At 43.1% G+C, this 14250-nt stretch overlaps 1 protein-coding gene across 1 annotated transcript; it reads left to right on the plus strand.

Moving 5' to 3' along the window:
• Nucleotides 1-1710: 1710 nt before the first annotated feature.
• LOC310824017 (uncharacterized protein) lies at nt 1711-7515 on the plus strand (the record flags this gene model as incomplete). Its single annotated transcript, XM_083696920.1, has 3 exons — nt 1711-1755; nt 2323-2548; nt 7460-7515. The coding sequence occupies 3 exons, from the start codon at nt 1711-1713 to the stop codon at nt 7513-7515; spliced, it is 327 nt and encodes a 108-aa protein (XP_083553046.1).
• Nucleotides 7516-14250: the final 6735 nt, after the last annotated feature.

A 14250-nucleotide genomic window follows, 5' to 3' on the forward strand; every position in this document is an offset into this window, starting at 1 on the left:
GACTCTGTCTCTGACTGGTTAGGCCTGCATCCAAGAATATGGAAATGTGTTGTAAAATGATCATTATTTCATCCCTTTTTTTCCCATTGACATGAATGGGGAAACACAAAAGTAATTTGTGCTACTGACTATTTTACAAAAAAAAATGAAAACCATGATGGAGATGGGTTTGCCTTTTCAAGGGCATAAATAGCAAATGGCACCGTTTCTGATTTAACATCAGTTCTTCTTTGAACACAGGCGTATTTCCGAGGTGTCAATCTAAATCACTCGCACGGGCCCATTCTCCACTCTCTCTACGGCCCTCCCCCCCAACACCACGGGCCCCAGTGCAACCGCACTGCCTGCTCTGTCTATATTTACGCCCTTGCTTACACTACACTGGGCTGCCTCACATTGTTTAAACAGTAGCTGAGCAACACATGGCTACGGCTGATATGTTTGCATAGTACTTGACAATGTCACTGCTTCTGTAACCATTTGTGACAACAGAGAAAGGATGCTTCCTCCCACCCCCCCACCTTTACCCACAAGCTGTGTAGGCTGTACTCCTACAGTGATTGGTATACAATGATGCTGTCCCCTTGATACGAGAGGTGTGTGGGAGAAGTCAAGCTCTTTTCTGTTCTTGTTGTTGAGGGACCGTGTGACAACTGTAACTCTTAGTCAGTGGTTGATAACTTTGAGTCCAGGAGTGGAGACACAGGCTCCTGTCTCTGCATAGTGCTACAGTAGGTGACAAGGGAATGGTTTACAAGCATTGACACAGCCATGTATCCTGCACCAGATTAGCTAGGACCTGGGACACTGCAGGCTAAAGAGGTGTGGTAACTCCTGGGTGGATCGAGCACAGTAGAGGGCCCTATCATTTCCGTCATTTCCGTGTGCATGTGTGCGTTGTGCAACAACTGCAGAGCTGGCTTTATGTGTGTAGCCAGATAGTGAACGCTAGCAATGTAAAGGCTATCTTACTGTATGTTGGCAAAAAAAGCTTTTCAAAACGTAATTCAACATTAACTGCCAAGCACACTACCTTGATTACTTTTGGTAACTGAATAGGCCACTAGATTTAGCTTGTCAATATGCAGTAAAATACCAGAGGTGGCACGAAGATTACACTTGGTAGAATTATTATTTTTTTTTTTTTAAACTCTCAGCCGTAAGGACTGACAATGCTGCTAACATTGCAGCCGCCATCAGGACCCTGAATTGGCCATGGCTCAACTGTTTTGCTGACAATGTAATGGTCAGGCTATTGAACCCAAATGCAGAACACAGAGAAATAGGCAGATGATGGTAAAACCCAAATGATGGGTGTATTTATTGTCAAAGCAAGGTAGAGCTAGGGAGAGGATGAGGGGGCCAAGGCAGAGAGGGGCTGAGCAGAGTTGTGCAGTACAGAGGTGACGGGGCCTGGGCGAGGAAACCGAGCAGAGGGGGTGCCAGGACAAGAGGCCGGGAGGGCGAAGGGCACAAGTAAACAGGAATTCATTCACAAGGAGATACTGACGGGACAGTATAGTGCAAAGGCTGGAAGTGTGACTTAACAATTAAACTGAAGCTACGATCGAGTGGTGAAGTCTGGACTGGGTCTTTATGGCAGGGCTAATGATGAGATGATGACAAACAGCTGGTAACCTGACTCCCGCACTCCTGTAATCAGAGAGAGAGAGACAGAGAGAGCAGGGGAGGAAGGGTACTGCAGGCTAGATGGAAGTGGAGGCCATGACAGACAAACACAGTGCAGGACCAGAGGCAACGGATAGAGCGGGCCCTCGGAGTCTGAGGTGCCATTCCCGCCATCTTCTCTCACAGCTGGCCCCGAAAGAAAGAACTCAAAAAAAGCAAGCGGAATTAGGACTCCCAGAGCATAGTCTCATAACTGTTTAGTTTAGTTTGTCAAGCTGTGATCGAGATGTCAAGTTTAAATGATTATTTAGGGTAAATGTCATACGGTATAGCAGTCACCACATAAATAATTCTGTTTTTCAATGTAGATTAAATATATGGAGCACGGTAAAATTTGAGGACAGTATAAAGGTATGAAAAAATGTATACCGGCCAACCCTAGTAGGCATTACCAGTCTAGCAGGTGTTTTGGCAGGAAGGTATACCGGATTGAGAATTCTGATACCGGCCCAAGCCTACTGTCAAGCGTTTTATTCCATTTAGTAGGGTTAGGGTTAAGATTGATAGTATTCATACTGTGGGAATGAAGGGCTGGGAGTAGATCTTTGGGATGCAGTCGAGTAGAGGATGAGTTTATCCCTCCCAGCCTGAAGTCCTCTGTCTGGTGATGTGTGACTTGTGTCCTGCCTGCAGGAGGAGAGCAGTGTGCCTCAGGAGGAGGAGGACATCATGGATATCCCTCTGGACGACCCCGAGGCCAACAAGGCTGCAGCCAAGATCCAGGCCGGCTTCAGAGGTCACATGACCAGGAAGAAGATGAAGCCTCGCGACAAGCCGGAGGAGGAGGCGGGTGAGGAGGAGGTGGGGGAGGAGGTGAGCAGCAGCGGGGAGGCACTCAACGGCAGCCAGGGGGACACAGGTCAGTCCCACTGCCCCCTGATAAATCGATAGATAGATAGACGGATAAATTAAACTAAATCAACTATTTGACAATTTTAAAAACCAAGGACACAATGCAAAAAAAATACATATACAAGAATAAAATCATCAAGGATATTACACAATAAAGGCCAGGACTTATTTACATTGTGGTCCTCTCGATAGATGTGCTGTGTTGTCTTGTATGTATAATGCAGCAACAGGATTGGAGTTTCCATTTAAAAGCTTGAAACCAATTAGATGTCTTTGCATTATTAACCAGGTTTTTTTCAGCATAGACAATTTTTGGGCGGCCCACCTTAATGTTTTTTCGACCCACATAAGGAACATTTGAAAAAAATGCTCCCTATTTACTCCCTTAAAGATGCATTTTCATGCAATGCTATATAGTTATACAACCAGCAGGGGCCGATTGGTGGTAGAGTGCGTAGTTGGATCTGCTCCGTAGTATTAGAAAGAACAGAAGAAGAAACCTTGACAAACGCTCTAGCAAACGGTAAGACTCAACTGTGGTGGGTATTGAGGTGGTGAGTGTTGAGGGGATACCTTGAGAGTTGCAGTAGATCATTTGAACACTACAAATTGAAAAGTTAGGTTGACACAGTTGGAGGTGAGCATATAACGTTAGTGTCTATATTCATTTTTTAATAGATTAATCATTTAGCAAAAGAGACAGACTCAATGAAACAAGGTGAAGAGTAGCCTTCAAAGCACACCCAACCACCAAACTAAACAATAATCAGTTTTATGTATTTTTGTTATTTGTAAATGTTAAATGCAATTAATGTGATTTTGAATGTGGCACCATTAAATCACTGTAGTCAGCAGCAAGTTAGGGCTCAGCAGCAGGAAAACACAGGGCTCTGGAGGAGGGACAGAGCCAGAGAGAGGTAGCAGGGGAACAGCAGTTGAGTCTTAGCTAAATGAGGGACAGGGGTGAGTGAGCTGGATAGCATCTTCCTCTATACAGTCCAATGGACAGATAGAGTTGAAGACTTTGTCACGAATCGAAATAAAGATGACCCCGCCAAGCCACAGTTTTGTAATAAAGTTGTTCTTTCACTCACTCTGAACTCTGGATTTGGTCAAAGTTAGCTTGCTAACTCCTTTTACTTGCTATTAAATTACTATCTGCAAGATAAGTTTGGCAAGCTTGATGCCCGTCAAAGGGGACAACCACTCGATGAACCATCAGAGTCAGTGAAAGAAGGATTTTATTACAGATTGTGACATGGCGGGGTCATTTTTATTGACATACATGACAAAGCTTCTGACTCTATCTGTCCATAGGCTGGAGGATAGTATAGAGGAGGATGCTATCCGGCTAGGGTGAGCATGAGGGTTAGAATATGAATGGATGCATTGATATTCTGATGAATCAACATACACTCACCGGCCACTTTATTAGGTACACCTTGGTAGTATCGGGTTGGACCCCCTTTTGGCTTCAGAACTGCCTTAATTCTTTGTGGCATAGATTCAACAAGGTGCTGGAAACATTCCTCATTCCTTTTTCCAATCTTCTATTGTCCAATTTTGGTGAGCCCGTGCAAATTGTAGCCTCAGTTTCCTGTTCTTAGCTGACAGGAGTGGTACCCGGTGTGGTCTTCTGCTGCTGTAGCCCATCTGCTTCAAGGTCCGACGTGTTGTGCGTTCAGAGATGGTCTTCTGCATACCTTGGTTGTAACGAGTGGTTATTTGAGTTACTGTTGCCTTTCTATCATCTTGAACCAGTCTGGCCATTCTCCTCTGACCTCTGGCATCAACAAGGCATTTTCGCCCAGAGAACTGGATATTTTCTCTTTTTCTGACCATTCTCTGTAAACCCTAGAGATGGTTGTGCGTGAAAATCCCAGTAGATGAGCAGTTTCTGAAATACTCAGACCAGCCCGTCTGGCACCAACAACCATGCCACGTTCAAAGTCACTTAAATCACCTTCCTTCCCCATTCTGATGCTCGGTTTGAACTTCAGCAGGTCGTCTTGACCATGTCTACATGCCTAAATGCATTGAGTTGCTGCCATGTGATTGGCTGATTAGATATTTGCGTTAATGAGCAGTTGAACAGGTGTACCTAATAAAGTGGCCGGTGAGTGTAGATAGTCAAATGGAAAATGTTAATTTATTTTTCTTTCACCAACTAGCTGGGAAGCGTAGGCCAGCTGACTACTTTTTAACATATTTTTTTGTATACAGTAAGGCTGGGATAGATTATAATTCAGGTTATTAGTAATTCTATAGCAGGGATGTAAAACCAGCTTCCAGGAGGACCACTTTATCATTGTGTTTTGAGTGTATACCAGCCAACTTCATGTCAATCAAATTGTCCTTGATTCAGGTCCCGCATTCAGAATTCAGAATTGACCATTTAACGGCTGTCTCCTACAAAACTCGTCCCGGGGGGCATGCCTAGCAGCCGCGCCTCCACCCCCATGCCCAAAGTCTTTTTTTGAGCCAAGAAAAACCCTGTTAACCACACCTATCAGAGCTCCCTAATGGGTGATTGCAGTGTACAGTGCCTTCGGAAAGTATTCAGACCCCTTCACTTTTTCCACATTTTGTTGTGTTATAGACTCAATTTAAAATGGATTAAATTAAAATAATTTAATAAGTGTGTAAGTGATTCCTATGCAAATCAGAGACCCTATAAAAATTTATTCCAAAAGTACATGAACTTATTATTCTTGCATTAAGATGGACTCAATTCAACTTATTGAGTGATTTGTTGATGACTGTGGGGGGACATGCAGCGTTCGGCCTGTAGAGGGAGCTACAGGACCGTGGCCAGGGTTACGGAAGCGAGGCTTTGTTGCGCACCTGTTGCGAATGAAGCCTCGTTAACGAAATGGTTTAAGATGTGTGTGCCTCTGCTTTCGAAGAGGAAGGGCTGGAAAGCCAAAGACTGGAAAGTCGACAAACAGCTCAATAAACGACCATTCCCTCATCACAACACTGCGTCCGCCTCTGTGTGTCAGGTTGGGCGCCAATGTAACACGATCCTTGACACACAGAGGTCTGAATACTTATGCACATGTATTTCATATAGATTATTTCTGGATTTCAATTTTAATAAATTTACTGAAATTTCAAAAAACATGTTTTTGCTTTGTCATTCTGGGGTATTGTGTGTGGATTGATGGCAAATTATTTTAATTTAATCCATTTTAAATTGAGTCTATAACACAACAAAATGTGGAAAAAGTGAAGGGGTCTGAATAATTTCCGAAGGTATTGTAAGTAATGTGACATGCACCAACCGTCTCTTTAATTACTCCACAAGTGCAGCAGTACCTGATTGAAACTTACAATCAATACCTCTATTTGTGATTATTAATGAATACAACATTACTTATGTTGAAAGATTGTTGAGGAGATGCAGAAGAAGGAGGAATGTTTATCACAGCTCATACAGTACATGCCATTGGAAACAAACGGATGGTGGTGGGCGGTGGAAGCCTGGAGAATGCTTCCAGCAATCAGAATATGTTCGTTAAAGTAGCTTTAACCTCATTTAGATTTCCACAATAGGAGCTGATTAGCACCTCATCTATGAAGACAACCACAAAGGATCTGCTTCCCTGAGTCTCACCAACCCAGTTCTTGGTTGCCTAGCATCGGTATGTAGGGGGATATTTTTAACTCCAGGTGCATTACCCCTCAGAGACCAGTAGAATTAATGTACCTGTCGTACAATCGCGGGACAGCCAGGCCCACAACCCCTCCCGCTGGAACAGACTCCTTTCCCTCCTTTTCACCAGGGTTAGTAAATTGAACCATACATTATGTTTATCAAACATATATATAAACTGCTGATCTACTGGGATTTTCATGCACAACCATCTCTAGGGTTTACAGAGAATGGTCCGAAAAAGAGAAAATATCCAGTGAGCGGCAGTTCTCTGGGCAAAAATGCCTTCTTGATGCCACAGGTCAGAGGAGAATGGCCAGACTGGCTCGAGATAATAGAAATAGGCAACAGTAACTCAAATAACCACTTGTTACAACCAAGGTATGCAGAAGACCATCTCTGAACGCACAACACGTCGAACCTTGAAGCAGATGGGCTACAGCAACAGAAGACCACACCGGGTGCCACTCCTGTCAGCTCAGAACAGGAAAGGCTACAATACGCACAGGCTCACCAAAATTGGACAATAGAAGATTGGAAAAACGTTGCCTGATCTGATGAGTCTTGATTTCTGCTGCGACATTCAGATGGTAGGGTCAGAATTAAACAACATGAAAGCATGGATCTATCCTGCCTTGTATCAACGGTTCAGGCGAGTGGTGGTGGTGTAATGGTGTGGGGAATATTTCCTTGGCACACTTTGGGCCCCTTAGTACCAATTGAGCATCATTTAAACGCCACAGCCTACCTGAGTATTGTTGCTGACCATGTCCATCCCTTTATGACCACAGTGTACCCATCTTCTGATGGCTACTTCCAGCAGGATAACGCGCCATGTCACAAGGCTCACATCATCTCAAACTGGTTTCTTGAACATGACAATGAGTTCACTGTACCCCAATGGCCTCCACAGTCACCAGATCTTAATCCAATAGAGCACCTTTGGGATGTGGTGGAACGGGAGATTCGCATCATGGATGTCCAGCCGACAAATCTGCAGCAACTGCGTGATGCTATCATGTCAATATGGACCAAAATCTCTGAGGAATGTTTCCAGCACCTTGTTGAATCTATGCCACAAAGAATTAAGGCAGTTCTGAAGGCAACCCGGTACTAGCAAGGTGTACCTAATAAAGTAGCCGGTGAGTGTATATGTATGTATATGATTGTATAAGTGATCGTGTATTAACCAATGCTCCGCCTACAATTGTGTATCGTTCCATATGCGCTGCTGTAACCTCCTGTACCCTGGTCTGTTTTTAGAGCCTGGAGGATCAGAGGGAGTAGAGAGAGAAGACACATCTGTGCCAGAGCAGTGAAGCCCCTCCCTGTTCCCCATCCCTTCCCCTCCCTGACCTGGATGGCTAGCTGGCTGTGGCACACCGTAGCAACTTTCTATGTATCACACCCTAGCAGTAGAGCCAGATCTAGGGTATAGCAGAATCTGATGTGAGAACTCTAACACTCCTCCTCCTGCTTCCAGTCTCATCAGTGTGGATGTCTTTGACCCAGATTCACCACCACCACTCTGCATGTTCCTGTCAAACTTCTGCTTGTGTACTAGTTTAGAGGCGGATCTGTGAATGTGAAAATTAATGTCCTTTACTGCTTCTAGATCTATATGCTATTCAGGGCTTGGTTCAGTTCAAGACACAGGTTGCATTATGAGTATTAGACTTCACATTTGAATGGCTTGAATTATTGTTTTTACATTGTTTTAAGCACTTGTGTCCTTAATGCTATTACTTAACTAGTTTTGCTGTAGACAATACAACTAGTGGATTGCTGTAATAGTTACTCTGCAGACATTCTATGTCATTTATGATGATTCATTTAGTTTAATTCAGGTTATGATTTGCAGTGATAAATGAGTTTAATGAAATCTGGTCACACATAATTAACATCACCATTTTCTACTAATCAGATCTTCCAGTGCTGTAAGCATGCAGTTTATAGTTTGTTTTCAGATGGTCACATCCAGCTTTATCTCTCAATAAATATTGATTATGTATATGTTGATGGGTGTGAGGTAGGGGTGTGACATGTGTTTTGTATACTGTACATCGTTATATAAATAAATCAGGTATATGTTTCCAGTGAGTGTATTTCTGATCATGCTTCATGACAGATTGAACAAAGTCATTGCTATAAAGGAATAATGGCTGTATTTTAATAAGACCATACAAAATGTTTGTCGATGAGATGTTATTGTTTATGGTTCAATATAGACTGACAGCACCTAATCCTCTTATCCCCAGTGATTTCAGATTGTGTATGTGGTGAAGATGTATAGTTCATGTACAGTTCATGAATGATATATTACAACAAACGGTACAATATAATGTATAACACAGTATATGTCACAACAAAACCAATGGACAACAACCTGACCCACCCCATCCCCCACAGCTTTGATTATGATGAGTACTTACAATATATTCACGGTGATTAACATTCTGACATTTACAGTATCTTTCAGTACACCAGGTTAATGAGCTAGTATTACAGACTTAATCAATGACAGGAGCACACTCATGGTGTTCCAGCGTGTTCATAAATGTTGACGTAACCATGTCTATGATCCATAATCCTGTAGTAGTATGGTAAATTTCTATAGAAAATAAAGATTCCTAATTCCACAAAGGAAAGGTAGAGAGAGAATTAAGACCAGGATGGCCAGTGATTGATTTGTGAGGGGAGAGTAGTGGAGATGTTTTTAAGGTTACAGGAGGGAGCAAAGGTTAGAGAAAACAGATGACCAGGGCATGGGAAAGCAGGATATGGTCAACAGAAAAGGGAAGCAGGTAGAAATGTAACCAGTTGTGAACAATCCAAATGGACAGGACAAACAAGCTGAGAGCAGAAGATGGAAACAATATACACTTTTTCCGTGAGAAAAACAGGATAAGGGAGAGAGGAAAACCCTAATAAACACTGCACTGGTAGGTGAAGATAAGGTCAACCGTGCCAGGCCCTAGAATGACAGTGATAAACCTAATGAGCTCATCACCAATATGAAGTAACTGTCTTCACAAATAGGAGGGGAAACCAGGCCGTGACGAGATGTAGGAATTGAATGTTATTGGTGGATGCAGCTGGGAAGTATGAATGATTTGCATAGGAGGGAGGTAACCTATTTGAAACTATAAAGCGGTTGACTGAAAGAACAACATGGTCGCCTTTGCAAATGTGAACGACTTTTATTACTTGTGAATAAAAGTCTCTGGATAAACCATCAGCTCTAGTCTCTGGCATTTTATATCAAAATATTTTTTCACTTGAAATTCCACCACAGTAGATTTAGTGTTTCATTTTGACAATTGTGTTGTGTTTTCTTCACTTGTTGAAGAGTTCCAGTAATTGTAATGGTAACATAATGGAACCAGTCTACAACAGAGTTTCTCACTCAAGCATAACTGCACCAGAGCTTCTAATTGGGGTGCAGACAAATACTGTATGACGTCCGGACACACGCTAACTGGTCTCCTGTGTGACTCTCTCTTCAGGGAGACTTCAGGAACCAATATGATCACTTCCTGTCACAGGACAAGCAAATCTACCTGTGGGGGGACATGCAGCGTTCGGCCTGTAGAGGGAGCTACAGGACCGTGGCCAGGGTGACGTCGGCGAGGCTCCGTTGCACACCTGTTGCAAATGAAGCCTCGTTGACTAGATGGTTTAAGATGTGTGTGCCTCTGCGTTCGAGGAAGAAGGAGGGCGACTGGAAAGTCGCCGAGTGTTTTGGTTTACGAACTTGAAAATACGAAAGTATTACGAACATTTTATAAAATAAACGGGATTTCCCAGACCACAGAACCTCGACTCCGCCTCTGTGTCACGAATCTTGTTACACTACCTCATGATTTTGTGTTTGTATAAGCTAGTTTGGTTAGAGATTGCTATACATACATACCTCCTTGCCCTCAGTCAGATGTCCCACAGATAGCTACACACCACGGGTTTAATGACTGCAAGACCGGTGTCGAGTCCATATGCCAGACACACACCTCCATGCATAGCACACGAGCCCCAGGAAGCTCTATATTTTATTCTAAAAGCTAAAAGGATAGATTTTCCCAAAATGGTTCTACATCTCTGGTTAGTTCATGTGTCCATGGAGTTCTGCATCCAAATGCATTAATCTGCTAATACTTTTGTTTTATATCAAAATCAACGTGCGGGTCACGTGATGACGGCTGACTGAAGGACGAGTTTTCGCAGGGCTCCCGTTCCCACAAGTAATGCCACCTAAACAAACAAAAACTCAGCAAGGGAAAACAACATATGCACCAGCTAATGCTAACACCCCTAGCCCGAACTCCACGTCCATGGAATCTCCACAGAAAGACAGCACAAACACGTCAAACACGGACATGTCAGTCCTGGTCCGCAAGGTGACTCAGAATATCAGCGCTGTGATGGAAGAAAAGCTCTCAAAAATCTCTGGGACTCTTGAGATAGTGTTCACTAATTTGGAGAGCCAGTCCAAACGCATTACTCAGGCTGAGAAACAAGTGTCAACTGTTTAGAACTGTGTGTCAAACATTGAGACACGTCTCGCTGCTGCTGAGAAAAAACTAAAAGAAACGACTGACCTGGTTGACAACATGGCGAACCGCAGCAGAAAGGACAATATTCGCATTCTCAACTTGAAAGAGGGCTTGGAAGGAAGGCAATCTGTACAGTCTTTCGAATTCTGGCTGCCCACTGCGCTTGGTCTGGAGACCAGCAAGGGACATATCAAGGTCGACCGAGCCCACCGGAGCCTGGGCCCACAAGGCAAGGCCCTCACCTGGTGATTATCAAGTTCCACAACTCTGGGGACAAACCGAGGATCATGGCGGTGATGAAAGCGAAGCCTAACATGGAATAAGAGGGCCTTCATCCACCAGGACCTTTCCTCTGCGGTTCGAGAGAAATGGCGCAAGTTCAACGATGTCTACCAGCAACTTATCAACAAGAACATTTTGAGTTGAGTTTCGCAGACCAGTGTATTCTTTGTTCCGAAAATGAACAGCTTAATGTTGTGGGTGTGGGAAAGCGATATGTGCTGTCAAGCTGTGCTCTTGCAGTGGTATCCAGTGGGTATCTTTTTATTTTGTTTTTTATTTTATTTGAATCCATACTCATGATACTTCCTTACTGTCATTCTTTTGGCATTATTCATATGGCGTTAAGCATATTATTTTACGGGTTACATTGTCTGGTCTTGATCATTACATTTATTGCCTGACAACTTGATTGTACTTAGTTTACATCATGAGTGAGCTTCAGACCATGAGCCGCTCCAAGCCTTTTTTCTTCCCATCATGCTGGTACAGGTTGATCTTAGTTTCATCTGTCCAAAGAACGCTGTTCCAGAACTGGGCTGGCTTTTTTAGATGTTTTTTGGCAAAGTCTAATCTGGCCTTTCTATTCTTGAGGCTTATGAATGGTTTGCACCTTGTGGTGAACCCTCTATATTTGCTCTTGTGAAGTCTTCTCTTTATGGTAGACTTGGATAATGATATGCCTACCTCCTGGAGAGTGTTCTTCACTTGGCTTGATGTTGTGAAGGGGTTTTTCTTTACCATGTGAAGGATCCTTCGATCATCCACCACTGTTGTCTTCCGTGGACATTCAGGCTTTTTTGTGTTGTGCATTCTTTTTCTCTGTATCAAACTGTTGATTTGGCCACTCCTAATGTTACCGCTATCTCTCTGATGGATTTTCTTTGTTTTTGCAGCGTAATGATGGCCTGTTTCACTTGCATCGAGAGCTCCTTTGACCACTATGTTGTGCGTTCACAGCAACAGCTTCCAAATGCAAATGCCACACTTGGAATCAACTCAGACCTTTTACCTGCTTAATTGATAAAGAAAATAACAAAGGAATAGCCCACACCTGTCCATGAAACTGCTTTTGAGTCAATTGTCCAATTACGTTTGGTCCCTTGAAAAAGAGGGGGCTACATATTAAAGAGCTGTAATTCCTGAACCCTTCCTCCAATTTGGATGTGAATACCCTCAAATTAAAGCTGAGAGTCTGCACTTTAAGCCCATATTCATATATAACTGTAACTTGAATATGTTTTGGTAAACAGCTAAAATAACAAAAATTCATGTCAGAGTCCAAATATATTTGGACCTAACTGTATTATCATCTCTTCTGGAAATGTACTCTCATATCCAGGTACTGGAAAAACATAGCCAAGGAGCTTAGCTCCGTTTTTCACCTGGAGGTGAAAGTATGGTAAATTTAAAGACAATATAAGGGTTGTAATCCCACACCTAGGGGAAAAGGTCACAAGGACACCAGATGGTCCTGGAACATCTCAGAAGGGGTGAGATCAGATAAGTGGGGGTTGACTAGAGGGTATGAACACAATGGAATACAATAGATCAAAGCTGCAGAAACAGGATAGATGAGTAATAAACACAGTTGTAAACAGCCTAGGTCAATTGATCTCTCCCGTCAGGTGGGAGTAGCCCCTGGATGACAAAATGTAGTTCTTAAATATCATTGGTGTAAGTAGACAGGAATTTGAATGAAGGGCGTTGACCTGTGTGATGTTTATAAAAGGACAGGTAACGGAAGTGAAAGGTGTTCAACTTTGCAAACCTGACCCGGCTTTGTTCTCTGTGAATAAAGTCTTTTGGAGGAATCAACAGCTCTGGTTAACGGTATTTTCATTTTACAATACCATTACTTAAATTCCACGACAAAAGCAGAACCAGATCTGTTTCTATTAAGCTTACCTGCAGAGCAGTTCTCCTTGTCACCTGGACAGTAGACTTTAATTGAAAAGCTTTTGCTTCTAGCAATAAGGTGTGTTCTGTTCCAGTGGATTAAGGAAGAGCCTCCCTCAGTCACACAATGGTATAGGGAGACCTTTAAAGTATTTCCTATGGATTGGTCTGAGTGCCACTTTAAAGGATAATGTTAATTTGTTCTATAAGGTTTGCCAACCCTTTCTTGACCACCTCCCTAGGGATCTTTCAATGGCACCTGCCTAGTAACTCTTAGCCAGTGGATATTTTGATGTATGTACTAATGACTACCTCAAACCTAAACTAACTGTACTCAATTTGTATAAATGTATTTTTTTGTTCTGTAACCTAACCTAGCATATTATCACTCTCTCCTCCTGAAGTTCTCCTCCTCTGTGACTGCTGCCAAAGCTTCATTCTATCATTCTAAAATGCAATCGTCTCTGACCCAAGGAAACTGTTTGCCACATTCTCCTCACTCTTCAACCCACCATCCCCTCCTCCTCCCTCTTCCCTCTCTGCAGATCAGCTACTTTGTAAAGAAGGCTGATGACATTAGCAGCTCTTTCACACAACCTTGTGCTATCACTACTACCAGTAGTGGTGGTAGAGCCAAATCTCTATTGTTTGAATCTGTATAAATTACACAGAGCATTAAGAATGAAATATGGAAATATTAGTTTATTAGTCAATTAGAGATGGCTACCCCTTGTGCCCTGGGCCGGTACTGTGGCTATGGAGAGAGGAAAAGTTAATATAGGGAGGAAGTCGGGTCTGGCTGGGTCCTAGCTGGACGGAACTATGTTCTCCGAGCTCGAACTAGCTCCAGCTAGCTCCATTAAGACTTCCTGTTTCGCTGTTCTTATCCTCTGGGTACTGTCTCCCGGGAATTCAGGCTCTGTACAGAAGCCCCCGACCAACCCTCTTGTAACAGGTGTGGATCCTCAGCCTGCAGGGTCTTACCCACCTCAGCTGCTGACTGGTCCTATGTAGGTTGGTGTCGATTAGACTCACTCCGCTGTTAACAGTCTACGTCCCATAGTTCCTCCCAAATCTTCCTCTACCCACCTCAGATGCACTGAAAAGTCACCCCAATAAAACCGTACACCGAAGTGGGTAATCTCTATGGTTAACGACTGCTCCAATCTTATAAGAGTGCCCGATGGTGTGGTTGCGGATAAAATGTTTATCGGTAAGGATAACTTACCCAAAGGAGGTAATAAGGGGCCAGATATAACCCTTCAGATCCCAAGATGTAATATGCACAGTAGTCTATAATATTTTATGTCACCAGGAGGAGGTAAA

This window comes from Argentina silus (genome assembly GCF_951799395.1).
Source record: "Argentina silus genome assembly, chromosome: Y".
NCBI classification, from domain to species: domain Eukaryota; kingdom Metazoa; phylum Chordata; class Actinopteri; order Argentiniformes; family Argentinidae; genus Argentina; species Argentina silus.